General features: G+C 34.5%; 3 protein-coding genes across 4 annotated transcripts; 2 read left to right on the top strand and 1 right to left on the bottom strand.

Moving 5' to 3' along the window:
* On the top strand, window positions 1-703 carry LOC129296338 (40S ribosomal protein S17-like). Its single transcript, XM_054934929.1, has one exon. The coding sequence runs from the start codon at window positions 75-77 to the stop codon at window positions 498-500; it is 426 nt and encodes a 141-aa protein (XP_054790904.1). The 5' UTR covers window positions 1-74; the 3' UTR covers window positions 501-703.
* Window positions 704-3,963: 3,260 nt separating this feature from the next.
* Window positions 3,964-7,414, bottom strand: LOC129296336 (uncharacterized). Its single transcript, XM_054934927.1, has 9 exons — window positions 7,284-7,414; window positions 7,021-7,187; window positions 6,839-6,941; window positions 6,643-6,747; window positions 6,473-6,558; window positions 5,742-5,986; window positions 5,410-5,599; window positions 4,862-5,045; window positions 3,964-4,607 (listed from the first exon to the last, which is right to left on the bottom strand). Exons 2-9 carry the CDS (start codon window positions 7,074-7,076, stop codon window positions 4,296-4,298), a joined length of 1,281 nt encoding a protein of 426 aa, XP_054790902.1. The 5' UTR covers window positions 7,077-7,187; window positions 7,284-7,414; the 3' UTR covers window positions 3,964-4,295.
* A 6,287-nt stretch (window positions 7,415-13,701) lies between these two features.
* LOC129296335 (protein GL2-INTERACTING REPRESSOR 1-like) lies at window positions 13,702-15,046 on the top strand. 2 transcript variants are annotated; one of them, XM_054934925.1, is made up of 2 exons: window positions 13,702-14,168; window positions 14,283-15,046. In XM_054934925.1, the coding sequence occupies exon 2, from the start codon at window positions 14,303-14,305 to the stop codon at window positions 14,636-14,638; it is 336 nt and encodes a 111-aa protein (XP_054790900.1). In that variant the 5' UTR covers window positions 13,702-14,168; window positions 14,283-14,302; the 3' UTR covers window positions 14,639-15,046. The 2 variants fall into 2 exon arrangements, with proteins under 2 accessions (XP_054790900.1, XP_054790899.1); XM_054934924.1 differs by having other exon boundaries at window positions 13,708-14,168; window positions 14,286-15,046.
* Window positions 15,047-15,483: the final 437 nt, after the last annotated feature.

The following is a 15,483-nucleotide window of genomic DNA, read 5'->3' as shown; positions in this document are numbered from 1 at the left end:
TGTGGCTGGTTTTGCGCTTGTGGTTGTTCACCGTTACCCTCCGAGCGCCTCTCAAGGTCTCAGACGGAGTCACCATGGGACGCGTCCGCACCAAGACTGTCAAGAAGTCTTCGCGCCAGGTCATTGAGAAGTACTACTCTCGGATGACCTTGGATTTCCACACCAACAAGAAGATCCTTGAGGAGGTTGCTCTCATTCCCTCCAAGAGACTCCGCAACAAAATTGCCGGATTCTCGACTCATCTCATGAAGAGGATCCAGAAGGGACCCGTTCGTGGAATCTCTCTCAAGCTTCAGGAGGAGGAGCGTGAGCGTCGCATGGATTTCGTCCCCGACGTCTCCGCCATTAAGACCGATCAGATCGAGGTCGATAAGGAGACTCTAGACATGCTCGCTGCTTTTGGTATGAATGATATTCCGGGGCTCGTCCAAGTTGATCCCGTCCCTGTGCAGCAGACGACGGGATTCGGTCGTGGTTTTGGCGGAGCTAGGAGGTATTAGGTTTTGGCCTTCATCTTCGTGGTTTTGGGATTTGAGCTTGTCGTTAGTCGCTCATAATCATGTAACTGAAGTTTTACTTGTCATCCGGTGATTAAACATGAACTTCTGTGTTAGAGATCAGATATTATGGTTCTACTTTTTTTCTCCAATTTACTTAAATAAAAACACGTCAAAATTTAGTCAATGGAATTGATTTTGTATGATTCGTGTCGCGTACTCAAACGATTTAGTGACATACGTCTAAATTTATATTCCTGTCCGCTAATGAGTTTTCTATTTATGTTGGTTTCGAACTGGTTCTTAATTCTATGTTTTTGAGAGTAGGTTTTAATTCAGAAATTATGATTGCGTATATTCCTCTGTGAAATTTACTGCATTTGATATGTTGAGATTTTTGATGCCATATGCTTGAGGCTGAGTTTTTCTTATAATCCATATCTCATCTTTCAATTGCATGACATGATTATCGTATTTGATTGAACTGTATCACTTATTTTGTTGACTTCAATTCTCCAATTTAGGAAGATATAAAATTGCTCTTTTGGATGGCATTGATGGTCTTGTGGGTCATTTCTTATCAATTTAATTACTTCTCTTTAATTACGAAAATAAGTTTAACTTAGATGCCTACTCTTGGGGTGGTAATAGGTGAAAGCTAGACTTTGGTTAACTAAATCTGAGTTTATATTATAAACCTCAAGCCAGGTCTTTCATTGGCTCAAGCTTGAGCTTGCGGTAGATCTAGCTGGCCTGAAGCTTTTTTAAAGTCCTCCATCATATGTGTCTTTTAAAATGTTTTTGAATTCAGGTTCCAAAGTTTTTAAGTAAGCTTTCGAGCTTACCAAATTCTATATTTTTATGCGAGTTTCAAAGTACATATATTTTAAATTTCAAATAGGTTTAAAGTCTATTTAAAACTTATGTTTAATTAAAATAAATAAAACCTATACTAAATTTAAATAAAACATATTTTAAAAAGTTATATCATGTATGTTGCCGAAATCACAAAAATTAAATTCAAGGGTAGGAGAATTAAATGAAACTAATTATCTTTAAGATAAAAAACTTACAAGATAAAATTTAAATACAATATAGTATATAAATATATAAATTATATATAATATAAGTATTTAAAATTTATAAATATACCTAAATAGGTTAAGTCTGCAATCTAGGATGGGCTTTAAAAATTTAAGCCTGACTTGTTTAAACGTGTAAACTTTTAAACAGGCTTGATTTGTTTATAAATAGGTTAGGTTAGGCCACATCTCGACTAGTCTAGGTTGCCTAAGTTTTGTAGAGATTCATTCCAAAAGCCGCTTGGAGTGTTTAAAATAGCATCAGAGTTGTAAACGATAGATACACCTCTTATGTGTATGAGTGTTATTTTTTAATTTTAACTCAACTTATACTGTACCCAGTTAATTTAGCTGGTTTTAATTTGAGCTTAACTGTTTCATGTCTCATTTTCATCCTTTAATTACATATGATCATGTCTTTTTTTATTTAATATTATTTGAATTATATTTTCATCCTTTAATTTAATTTTTGTCTGCTTTAATTGGTTATTTTTCAATAAAAGCAGGCAAATGTTTGATATTCTTTAATATTCTCCAGCCACATAACACTTTTTTTCAAACATTTTAATTGCATTGTATTAAGAGAAAGACTCATGCAAGTTAATCCATACTCCCTCCATTTAAAAATATAAGATATTTTTTGAGGAGTTGGATATTTAAAAATATAAATTATTTTTAGTTTTTTGAGATATGATCATTATTTTTTAATAATTTATATTTATTGTAGGGCGTTTAATAAGGATAAATATGAAAAGATAAGGTTAATTGAAAAGTAATTAATTATTTTATTGGGGGTTGAGATTTGCTTAAAAATATTTTATACTTTTAAATGGAGAAAATAAATTATAACACGATGGAAAGAAAATTTAACAAAATGATATTCGCTCTAAATCATAATATAAATAATTATGAATTAATTTATATATTAAAAAAATTGGTTAAAATTTTATTTTTTAAAAGTTTTTACATCTTTTCAATCATGTCATTGAATGTAATAATTACAACATTTCACTTATTCAAAATATTATTATTAATTGCATAATAAAATAAAGATATAATTGAAAAAATATATATACAACATTTATCTAATATTTTATAATTGAACTAGATAAAACTTTTAAAAAATGATTTATATTGTGATTTGAAAAGAAAGGAATTATATAATTTTGAGAGAATTACTTTGAGGTTCTTCTAACACGTTTAGATATTAAAAGTCCATAGACAATTTGGTGAAAAATGTCAATTAAAGTAGTAATCATTTTTCTTAATTAAGTTATCAATAGACTTCAATATGCAATAATTAAATTATGTTGTATGGTACTTTGGAAAACTTTTAAGTAATTTTATTAAGATATCATTGTGCATTGGGTTCAATTATATGTGAATGCAATATACTCTCTCTGTTTTTTTTTAAGAGTGACTTCTAACTAACTCACCAAAACTAAGGTGAGTTAATTAGAATAATAACATTATTTTGAAAATTCTCTTTCCATCTTTATATATAAGGTATTTTTTAAAAGAATTATTCTATTTAAATATAAGAGGTACTATGACATTTTGCACTCACGCCCAACATAATATTAACTATGACATTATTAGGGGCAAAATTAAAAAATTATTATGATTTTGTATAATTTTAAATAAATAACAAACTTTTATTGATACACAAGATTTAATTAAAAATGCTATAAAATACTCCTCTAGTCTTGTTTTGTATATTAATTATCTTTTAAAAGTATAATTGAATTCACTCTATAAGTTATTAATTGATGGGATATTTTATTTAAATTAAAATTTTTAAATTACTCTTAAAAAGTGAGATAAAGAACGATAGAAAAAATTAATATTTTATTATTTATTTACATTTTAATTTTTACTTAAGGGTTATATATGAAACTTCACTTATTTTTATTTTTTATACTTTTATTGTATTAATATTAATAAAATTAATAAAAATAACTTATAAATAAAATTAAAAAAAATTATATATAAGAATAGATGGATTAAATCACTTTTCAATTTTGTTCCTAGTTTTAAAAGTGAGTGATTTGATGACATGAAGAGGTTTTTTTAAAAAAATTAAAATATTAAACTTCTTTTTAAATTTTGTTGAAAATTACATTTTGAAATAATATATCAAATATTATAAAAATTAAGAAAAAATGACTAATTTAAATAATCAAGAAAATAGTGATGAGTGTATACTCTTGACAGAATCATCCGTCAGTTTGGGGGTCCCAACTTGAATTTAAAGTTGTCAGAATTAAACATGGTTCTCAAGTACCGAATGATTTGTCGTAAAGGGTGGGTCCGGAAGACAAAATAGAACCAAAAATCTTTTCTGAGTTCTTTTGGGAAAAAAAAATAAAAATAAAGCGATAAAATATTAAAATCAAGTGATTAAATTGAAACAAAGATTAAAGTAAAATACAAAAGATTAAATGTATAGTTCAGCGTAACCTGGAGTACTATTTTACATATTAAAAAAACGATTATACTCTACGAAGCGCTCACTGGTCAATAACTGCTACTGATCTTGAGTTCTGGAGGTGGAGCATAACCCAGAAAAACAAAAGGGCAACATGGATGTGCCTAAGCTTTTCAAGAAAGCAATCCCGGGAGTTCATTGCTACTTAGTAGGAGTTTTGACAGAGCCATTCATCCAAAGGCCACACGAGGAGATAAAGGAGATGGATTCGAGAATGCAGGGTCTATTTCATTCGCTGGAATTCGCAAGGCCTACCATATTGAGCATATGCCTATCTTCCTTGTGTCTGTCGAGTACAGTACCCTTAACGGCTTCATTCCTTCTCTGGATTCCTGCTTGGGCTGCATTTATCACTCCCCAGCACTCTATTACTTCAGGGGATATACGGCTACTCTTGGAGAGGCAAGGACTCCCAAATGTGGAACATGAAAACGTATGCCCCTCATCAAAATTCGCCGACAAAAATAAGCCAAAGTGATTAACCCTTCCGCCAAATCCAATTCCATTTGGGACGTCCTCTGAAGTGAAGTTCACAGCACACTGCAAAATAAAAACAGAGTGAATACGAGATCACTGCCATGCTCCCTATTTGCAAACTAGAGTTATATCACAAATTTCATATAATGATTAAATCCTCTTGAACTTCACACATTCAACCCCAATTCAAAAAGGAAACACTATTCGGTCAGCAAAATTGTGACTCCAACTCAGTGACAGATGAGGCAACAAGACAGTTCAACTGCTCCAGTGCCGAGTGCAAATCCCAGGCCCATCCCCCAAAAAAGGATAGTTACCCATTGAAGATTATTGTTTGCTCCAGTAGGTCTATATATAGAGGCCTTTGGAGTTAGCTGGAACAGGCAACATTTCATGTCTCCATAAAATTCAGCATGCCGCTCCCATGGTTGGGAAGCATATCCTCCATAAATACAACCTTCTTTATCCTTGATAATCAACATAGTAGGGCCTTCGTGATTTCTGCGTTCAATTTCAGAGTTAAGCTCCAATCCTTTCTAGAGCAGGTGCAGTACGCAAATTTAATTATCATACAGCTTCAAGCAAATAGAAAGTATCTATCAAGCAGGTCATCGTGGCTTTATTGCTCATAATACTTAGAGTAACTGATGTGTCATGCATGGTGCTTCCTTACGGTTCCAGACTGTACTCCTGTGGTTAATAAGGGCCAACAATTCCAATCTCCTCTTGGTCTAATTCATGCAATTTATTTCATTACAAACCCATCAACTTGACAATGCAACATGCCCTTTTCTTTTACTACATAGCAACGTAAGAATCTGACATCACTCATCAATAAAGTCTAAAGGCAAGATAATATGCTTACGAAATGTTGCCCAGGAATGTGTTAAAACTAAGACCATTCAAAGCACTATGATACAAAAGCTTCCATGCTTCCACTTCTTGCTGAGAAAGTGCTCCTCCAATATGCCATGCATACTCCTTTCTCAAAAGAAGAATGTCTGAATCGATGCCATCCGAATGCAATAGATGAGGAACTTGAGAACCCGGTCTTCCTAAGGAAGAAAAGGCCAAAAATAAGAATAATAAAATATATCTGTAGCATTCTTCTAGATTTCCTCAAGACTAATCCAATAGCTTTTCATCTAGAATAAGGTAAAGTGATAACAATAGCATCATTGAATAAGAACAAAGTACCTGAATCAGGTGGCATCAACAAGCTTCCAAGAAGCTTTCTCACAGATGGGATATGAGTACACCAACTTCTGAAATCTTCAAAAGACATAACCTCCTCAGTGCATCCTTCTTCATCATACTTTGAGAAAGTTGCAGCATTCAAAAATATGTTGACAGTGTCCCGATGTGAACTTGATCTAACTTCAGAATCTTCAATACTCAATAGGTTGTTAAAAATTGCTATTAGAACAGATTCCAAATCAGACCTGCATGCTTAATGTGTCATATGCATCAAAACAATGAAAAAGGGTAAATAAAGAAATCAAAAGAAAAAAGAAAGTGGGCAAGCAATCTCACAACAGCATTGGATATAATCAATATTGATAGAAAGATTAAACTCCAACATTTAAAATCTACTGTCCTCCAATAAAATCTACACGGCTATACCAGAGAATATCAAGCCGGGTACTGATGTCAATGAAGCACAACTCTCAAGTCATGTAACTGAAACACATATATCGAAACCGAAGGAAAGAGAATTCCCGTTTCATTTAGCATCTAAAGATGATACTCCAGACTATATAAGAGTGCTAGTGACTGGAATTACTTTTCCATAAAGAGTAAGCAACAACAAATTATAAATAAGCAACCATATAGACACAATTAGTCTTGGACACAAAGTGTGCCATTGTACGATCGGACTTGTATTTAAGAGGTTGAGAACAAGAGGTTGCAAGTGAGCATCGCTATACCTCCCTAGAATATTATTTCCAGATACATCTAGTAAGCGAAAGATGAATTCATCAATTTCATCTTTTGTTCCTTTCTCATAAGCAGCCTGCAACACCAAAAATGAAACAAAACATGGGATATGACCCAATTATAGCAACAAAACATGATGATTATTGCCACAAAATCTTACTTTAGCAATAACAAGATCTTCGAAGGCTAGTTTTTCGTCCCCACGCTGCTGAGTAACCAAATAAAACATCCTCTCCCCAAGAAGGTCATCGAGTCCAAAATATGACTGTGACAGAAAATAGAATTTTCTGGGGTCGAAAGGGCAACGCTTGATTGATGATCAAGATAAGTATTTATTGCGGAGCACAAAACTGAACCTGAAAGACGGAGAGAGAGACGTAGTCGCCGTTGCTCTGCGATTGAACTGCCAGAGACTTGAACAGAGTCCTTAAATCTTCAAGTTCCTTTTGAGTGAAAGCTCTGAAATAATTTTCCCAAAATATTGCGAGCAAGTTGATTTCTGAGAAATCTGAGTGTGTGAAAAGAAAGAGAGAGAAACCTGGATGCGGAAGCATATCGAGGATCAGAGGGAGGAGGTGACTGAGCGTTGCCCATGGATTGCTTTGCCTCGAATGCCTTGCTCCCCTGAATCTCCTAAGATCTCGCTGGAGGATTTCCAGTTTCTGAAAGTTTCGGCAACACGTTCTTCGTTTTCGTGGTATTTACCTGGAGCCCCCAAAGTTTCGGAAATTTCTCAAGAAATATTAAAATGGAAAAAACAAAAATTTGAGGACTGTGGATTGGTGGAAAGAAAAGAAAAACCTCAATATGGAAGAAAACAGAATAGGAAGCCGGGGAGGAAAAAAAATCTAAAATCGGAATGAGAGAGATCTTGCTATTGTTCTTCTCCTTGTTCTTCTCCTTCCCAAAACAAATTATTCAGTGCATTATCAGACCCGCGTCTAATCAACCTATTATGTTGTGTTTTAATTAATAAATAAGGACAAAAATATATGATTTTGAATTTTGATTTAAATTAAAATTTATTTTAAATTATGATATAATTTTTTTTATAATTTTAAATTTTATTTACACTTTATTTATTTAAAATTTTAATTATTTTAAATATTTTATTCTTTTTATATTTTCACTATTAAATGCCTTATAGTATTTATATGTTTTATCAACTAAAAAATAAAAATGAAATTTTTAATTTTTAATTTTCATTTTGAATGTTGAACTTTTTTTATTTAAAATTTTTTAAATTATAAAAATAAAAATTTTAAATATATAAATTTTAAATGTAAAATTTTAAATCTAAAACTTAAATATGTAATCCACATATTATTTTATGAAATTCATGCACTGAGGTAATTCTCTCTCCATTCCAAAAGATAAAACTGAAAAGGCCGCGTTATACTCAAAACTTGATTATTTCATCACCTTCATTTGATTTTAAAGTACAACCTTGGATTCCCACTCCATTGTGTAACGCAATGTCACAATTTATATTTAAATAGAAGAAAATCTATAAAGTTGTGAAGTCTTTGGAAACCTGCACAATGAAAAAAATTTCAAATTTTTCAAAAAGAATTCAATATGTTTTAAAATATTTCAGAAGCATTTAGAACAATTTAAAAATATCTAAAAGCTTATAAAAAGTTATAGAAACTTATAAAGAAATGTGAAGATATCTAAGATATTTTAAAATATTTTATATATATCTTGAAGCTCAGTCTTTAAAAACATCCTTATAAATATCTAGATATTTATTGTATATATTTTTGTAAAATATTTTAAATGATAAATATAAACTGTAGGATTGGATTAATCTCTCCATCGTGAAGTAAGAAAACTCTAGGATAAGGGAAAAGTTTATAAATATCCCCATTTGTAAACAACAAACAAAGCAAGCAAAGTTTTAAATTTTCAAGTTCTCTCATTCAAACTTTCTTTTCTTTTATATTCACGTTTCTAATTTTTTGCCTACATTTGAGGATTCGATTGATTTAATTAGAATTAAAAAGTTGATCACGTTAAGGCCGGCACGGTTTAAAAATAAAGAAGTTTCAAGGGCGTGACAATAGGCACTGCATGGTTAAAAAAAATAAAAAATCCGTCCATTTTCTTTTGCCAGTTTGCCTTTCTTTAGATTCTGATGGTCCTCACCTCACTCCTCAGACATTGCAAATTTTTTCTTCTTTGAAAGTAGCAGGCCGATAATTAGCTTTACTGTCATGAATAACAGAAGAGTACTTTTCATACGAGCATACTCAATCAAGCTTGTTGAGGTTACCTAATTACAGTGCTGTTCATTCTCCATCAAAGGAAGTAAGGAACAACTGTCAGGGCCTTGATCAATGATTTAGATCAGGGTCTTCGTGAAGAGTTGCAACATTACATGCTCTAGTTTTCAGCTTTTTTGCCGCTTGGTGGATGGAAAAGAGCAATTATGTTAGTGGTTAGCAGTTAGCAGGGTCTTTTAAGGACAAGCAAAAGCATGTGAGGCTGCAAACCTTTATTAAAGTGCCTTCAATTTAAATCAAATGCAGTACGTAATTCTCATGGAAAGCTCCTTCCTTCATTTCTCAAATTCCTCTCCCATACTAATTGATTATCATTAATGGCGTTACCTTCTTTTCCCTCTTCAACCATAAGCAATTGATCATCTGGGTTGCTCATTATCAGCCACCACTATCTTGCAATGAAAATGTTGCAGTAACGTGTGGGGCTGTGGGCCTTGTCTACTAGTAATTCACAGGGCATGAGATATTTTTCTGCGGCGTCCATCGTATTGGTCAATACTCAGTGCATCGATGTTAATATATCATCATCAATATATGTTATAAAAGTTTAGATCCACACTATTATAATGTTATTTCAATGTTACTGATATCATTTTTTTATTATCTATTAGCATTCATTTATCAGAAGCAATTATATTTGAATTATTATCATGTTGGATACTAAATATGAATATTTCTTCTATAAAAAATTTAAACATTAGTTCGTATGTTGTGAGCGACTAGCTTTTTTCACAATACCCAATTCTCGTTTCCTCATATTATTTTCTGTTTATGGTCATCTTTGTGCGTCCATTACTCCATTCATGCTTAAACGGGCCCACATGCAAACTGATGGTTCCAACGTTTTACCCATTCAGCTGGGCTTTAGTCCAGTTTTGACAAGGTTTTGCTATTCGCAGAAGTAACGTCAATGTTAATTAAGCCGAACTAATTGGTTGTCACCGCAAAAAAAGTTAATTAAGCTAATTAAAAAATTTGTGGCAAGTCCAACTATATTTACAACTTATAAATACTACCATAAATCATTTTACAAATGTTGTACAATACACATAGAACCAACCTAGTTTTTTTTTATAACCCTATGTATGAGGAAGGATGAGTTAGGTTAGATACTGATGGCTTCGTTAATTCTATTGGTGCAGCTTCTTGTGGTGGTCTCATATGGAACAAACAAGAAAATTGGATTAAAGACTTCTTCAAATATCTTAGATATCATCCAAGTACAACTATTGAACTTATGGGTATCCTGGAAAGACTTAATATCTGCTGGGCTAAAAAGTTTAACAAAGTCAATGTCTACTCTGATTCAACTGAAGCTCTATCGTTGATTCACAATGAGTTCTCTATCAATCACTCTCTTTTTGTTACTATCAATGATATTAACAATCTCATTATGTGAGATTGGAATGTTATCTTTGATCACGTTTTCAGAGAAGCGAACACTTGCGCTGATTAGTTGACCCACCAAGCCTCTACCGATAATTTCAATGTATTTATTTTTAACACTGCGTCCCTTGGTTGTAGGGATTTTTTGTACGCTGACATGACTCAATATGTTAGTTAGTACGGTCTTTTCATGACCTCCCATTAAAAAAAAGATGAAAAATTTAACTAAAATCAAAATTTTTTCAATGAAAAATTGAAAAAGTAACATTGCTAGTGATAAAAAACGGGGAGAGTGAAACCGCTAACTTCAAATTGGAGGGAAAAAAATTCCATTTTCATTTTGTATTTTATTTCTCTTGACCTGCAAATGATGATATAGGCCGGATCAGATGCTTCCATGTGATGTGAATGATCTAATTATTAAACTACGACGGAACTTACATGATCTGCATATAGTGCAAAATACATGTTTTAATACATGTGCTCCTCACAAAACGGCGTTAATTCAATGTGCTAAGAACCTGGAAACGACATCAAGGGAGCAATATAATTAATTATGTGGCCTAATTAGATTTCTACAACACAGCGTGATAATATTTGCGAAACGGGGAGACTCTATTCAAGTGTCACGTGAAAGGGTGGATCCTGGGATGAGGTGTTTAATGAAGGCATTGAAGGATTTCTGGTTGAGAAGTGCAACTTGATTTTATGCATAAAATAATGGGGGTTGCTTTACTTCAACAGATCCGCGAATTGAAGTCCATCAATTTAATTCATGTGGTTTCTGTTATTACAATCCCCATCAAACCAAAAAAAAAAAAAAAAAAACAGAAGAACCATGGGTGGTTAACTGGTTATGGTGTGTCGTTAATAGTGCTGTATCTGGTGTTGGTGAGTTTGGTCTGCACAAAAAATAGTTCCTTTGTTAGCGTAGGACTGTTTCACTCAGACTAATTAATAAGCTACTAGTACTGTATAATTTATGGCTTTGGATCTGCTTGATTAAATTGTTCACAATACCTCTGCGTAAATGCTGCAGCGTTCAGTGCATAGTGGTTGAAATCTTTCTGAACACTGTCATTTCAACAATAATGCATTTTAATTTCTTAACAAGTTTAAATCAAATGTGTGTGTTGATAAATTTGCTGAAGATATGGTGAGATATTTATCGATTTCCATCCGTTTTGTTTTGTTTTTGCGGGGGAATTGAATAGCACTTGTCTTTGAAATTTGAATGCTGGACTGGGCATTAATGTTTTACATCGAGTTTGCGATATTTCAGAAATCTCCAAAAGACAACGAAGAGAATTTAATTTCCTGGAGGTTGATAGATCCAGAAAAGCTGGGTCAACCATTCATATAATAACAGCCCAAAATCAAGTCAAATTTCGAAGCCTTTAGATGTGTCAAGAAAATAAACTCTTCCCCAGCCGTCCATCTCTCACTTTAAATATTGCTGGTCAAATAATCCTCTGCCAAAATGCAAGTATGATTTCATCTTAATGTAATTGTTTTTTTTTTTTTTTTGTGAATCGAGATTTATTCAGCACTCCTAACTGAGTTGGAAGATAACGTCTAGTTACTAGTCACATACTCCACATGAGAATTAAAGACGCACACAGTGACACAGACAGGGACTTTTCTTTAAAGCAAAATGAATTCGTTGCTCGTCCATCTCCAAAGTACGATGTCACTGCAAATTCATATAAAAAGCTGTTACTGTCCGCAATATTGCCTCTTACCACCGGCTTCTTCTTGTTACCTTTGCTGATACAAATGTGTGAGGACATAGTTTCTGTGCGAATAAAAAAAAGCTCTTGCTTTTCTTTCGCTGTGAAATTAATAAAAGCAGAGTGGTGGTATTGTTTGCGTTACTGTAATAATATCTATTTCATTTTCACTTGCTTGTGTTACCCTTGGATCCATAATTTTCTGGAAAAACGGGAGCAGTAGCGACTGTGTTTGCCTTGAAAGCTCCATATTCTCATTAATGAATTGGCCGATATATTATTATTACGTGCTTAGCCAAATTTCAAACAAGATAGCGTAGTTGATTCTAGCTCCTGCAGTTCTGGTGGTTCTTATTAAAGATTCAACTCATTACAGGTAAAGCAGCTTAATATTTACTATGAAATTAACCAAAATGATCAGTTATAGGTTAATGCAATTATCCCCCATATTTAGTACTATTACCAAGGAACTTATGTGTCAGCAGGAGATATTAATTCACAGCTCTATTTTCTGCCCAAGATTACTAAGAAAAGGAAGGGAAAAAATCACCAGAGCAGGATTTGAGTCTCTGTTTATGCCAAGTTTTGAATTAAGAAAATTTAATCAAAACAAACATGAAGTCAATTATGCTAACGCACGCAAAATGTCTATACCGAGTAAATAGCCGTATGAATCTGCGGAAAATGGAATGAAGATGGCTGGCAGTGCCATTAATTTATTCTTGAACGCAAAACAGGGGAAGGAGGGAATTATAAAATATTAAAATTAAATATGATTAAAGTCAACCATTTCAATTTATCTGATAAATATAGATGCCAGCTCGTTGAGCAGATATGTATTAAAAAACCATAAAAGAAGCAAATGGTAGATGGAATAATGGAAGGGAACCGCTACTTTTTTGAAAGGTTGGTGGTACTTTGATTTATGAATATTGATCGTTCATCTGCGATGGTTCAAGTGAAGATAGATATATAGATAGATATTGTCCTTATTTGTCACCCATGACCATGAGATACAGTTGTCTATTTATAGTAAGCCGCAACACATCATTTAAAGCAAGTTCCATGAACATATGCCACGTTGACCCTGAACTTCCTCGTATGGAAATATAAGCTGTTTCTCTGCACTTGGTCTCTCTCACTCAACTCTCACCCCACCTCTTACAATTTCCTTCACCCAGGGTTTTGGTTAGTAAATATACTTAAAAAGGCCTGCATCTTGCTTTGCAGGCGAGGGCGAAAACCTTTAGAATGTTAAAATGACAGTAGTAAATTCAGAAAGGTTCCATCATTTAGAGACTGAAGCTCCAATCCATTGTTTGTTTCCTGTATATGAGGAAGCCTCGGAGGTGGAGTCTAGTAAATATTCCATTTCCATAGCGTCCTGCTGTGGCTGCCCCTACTCTTACATTGACAAATCATGAAAAAGGATTCAGGGTATAAGAAGCACACCAACGTTTTATAAAGAATCAATACATATAATATAATGGTCCCCGTAATGAAACACGAGGAGTCATGTGATGTCTGTTGAACAGTGGACAAATCCTTGTACTGCGTAAAGCAACTCAGAACAGTCAAATGAGACAGTGAGAAATCCGTTCACTCCCATTAGGAGCATACCTTGAAGAGTCAGAGGAAAGGGTGCTACCTGCTATCTGATGAGAGCCAGCCATTTCTGTTAACATGTGGTAATTTAAGAAAATGGACATGTCATGCTTAGTTTATTCTTACTTCAAACTACAGTTGAAAAACGTTAGCTAGGCAAGGTTTTCCATGGTGAGTTGCAGGAGTATCGGAAAGGAATGATGGGTTATTGATGGTATTAAATTTGTTGGGTGGGGTTGAGATTTTAAATGAGGGTTTAGGTTCTCGTGTGTGATGGATTGGTGTGAGACTCTTTAAACACCGACTGCCCCAGGCAATGAATGAAGAAAAGCCATTTGCCTGCAGTTCGTAATTGCATTATTTACTCCAAATTTCCCCTTCCTGCATACTTCTTGGGATTTTTCCAGCAATTAATTCTTTTCCTGCCCTCAATTTACACTATCTTCCACCCAATAACTTCAATTCAATTCCATCTCTCTCTCTCTCTCTACGCTATTCTCTCCACCTCTCTCCCACAATTTAATTAAGCTTTAATTCACCTCCCCTCATTTTCCTTGTATAAAATGGCCTCCAATGTTCAGATCATCCCCACAAAACACATCATATTGGTGTTGCCGGATCTTGATACTATTCTTCCAGCTTTTCCATTCTCTTTCTGAGGTCCATCCCCACATCACCAGGTTCCCACCTAATCAATTCCAATCCTCTCCCTTCGGAATCGTTTGTTTTGTGTTTTTCCATTGCATTGGCCATTGAGTTTTCGATCTGACATTTCTTTCCATTTTTCCTCGAAGCAGGTGACGCGGCGCAAACCATGAGTCGCAGAAACGGAAGCGGTCCAAAGCTTGACTTGAAGCTGAACCTATCACCACCGAGAGCTGACCGGAGACTGGAGTCTCCCAGCAGATCGGCCACGGCGTCTCCATCGTCCCCGCCGAGTTCCTGCTTGTCGTCGGAGCTCAACCAAGAAGAGAACGGTCAGAGATACTCGAACAGCCCCGAAGCGACGTCGATGGTGTTGGTGGGATGCCCTCGCTGTCTCATGTACGTGATGCTGTGCGAGGACGATCCCAAGTGCCCCAAGTGCAAGAGCACCGTTTTGCTGGATTTCCTCCATGACACCAACAACCCCACCGGAAGGAGGAACTAGAATAGCATTCCCCTGTTTCCCTTTATGCAATTTCTCGTATGCTGCTAGGACATATTAGCTTTTTAATCCTAGGAATCTCTCTGTTAAAGTTTCCTTTTCTCTTTTGCTCTTCTATAATATTTTTCCCTTCCGAGAGTAGTGCTATGTGCGCTCCACTTTTGCCATATCTTTCCACTATTTCAAGTGGGGTCAAAACAGGGGATTCAAAGAGGGTGAGAGAAAGTGGAGCGTGAATAGCACTGTTCTTTCTAATCATATATACAGAAACAAACAAGTTAGGGGGGTTTCTCAGAATGCTAATTGCGGATATCTATGTGTATGTGACTATCTATCTTCTGGGTTCAGGTTTTTCTGCTTCGCTGGCTGCAACAATGTAATTACGGCTACAATGAATGTGTTTCCCTTGAATATCTGAATCCCTTCTTTTGCTATTGCTTTCAAGTTCTAACCACCGTAAAACTTAAAATGGCAGCGCCGAAAAGGTTACCGTTTAACGCCATGCTGGAACTGGTAGATCCTTTGTACTAACTCATAGTGGCTGTTAAAATGGTTTTCAATGGAAGGCCCACTCGCGGGTAGGCCGATCTGCTTCTTCCACATGATTAATATGTTCATGAATCAATCTCGTGAACTACTACCACCCACGTTCATCAACAGTCTTCAAACATTCACATTTAATTGTCTCGATATCATTACTTAATTTGTTATCGTTGCCCCGGGGGGGTGTTTATAGCAGTGAAGTCAACAATGACTCATTTCCACCTCAGCATGCTAGCCATCGCTCTATTTGCACACCGTAGTTCAGGTCTAGATTCCGTGGCGGCAAGTATAATCGAACATTCATC

Source organism: Prosopis cineraria, unplaced genomic scaffold (genome assembly GCF_029017545.1).
Source record: "Prosopis cineraria cultivar Desert tree isolate PC_DT_omini unplaced genomic scaffold, ASM2901754v1 PC308, whole genome shotgun sequence".
NCBI classification, from domain to species: Eukaryota; Viridiplantae; Streptophyta; class Magnoliopsida; order Fabales; family Fabaceae; genus Prosopis; species Prosopis cineraria.
The sequence above is the reverse complement of the archived record's forward strand: the minus strand, read 5'-3'. Positions and strand labels throughout refer to the sequence as shown.

What these genes read in the sequence shown, in the direction of transcription:
- LOC129296338 (XM_054934929.1), top strand. Translation starts at nt 75, where the DNA reads ATGGGACGCGTCCGCACCAAGACTGTCAAGAAGTCTTCGCGCCAGGTC.
- LOC129296336 (XM_054934927.1), bottom strand. Translation starts at nt 7,076, where the DNA reads ATGGGCAACGCTCAGTCACCTCCTCCCTCTGATCCTCGATATGCTTCC. An exon ending in CGATATGCTTCCGCATCCAG is followed by an intron (nt 6,942 to 7,020) that starts GTTTCTCTCTCT and finishes AAATTATTTCAG; the next exon opens with AGCTTTCACTCAAAAGGAAC. An exon ending in GTTGATGCCACCTGATTCAG is followed by an intron (nt 5,600 to 5,741) that starts GTACTTTGTTCT and finishes TTTCTTCCTTAG; the next exon opens with GAAGACCGGGTTCTCAAGTT.
- LOC129296335 (XM_054934925.1), top strand. Translation starts at nt 14,303, where the DNA reads ATGAGTCGCAGAAACGGAAGCGGTCCAAAGCTTGACTTGAAGCTGAAC.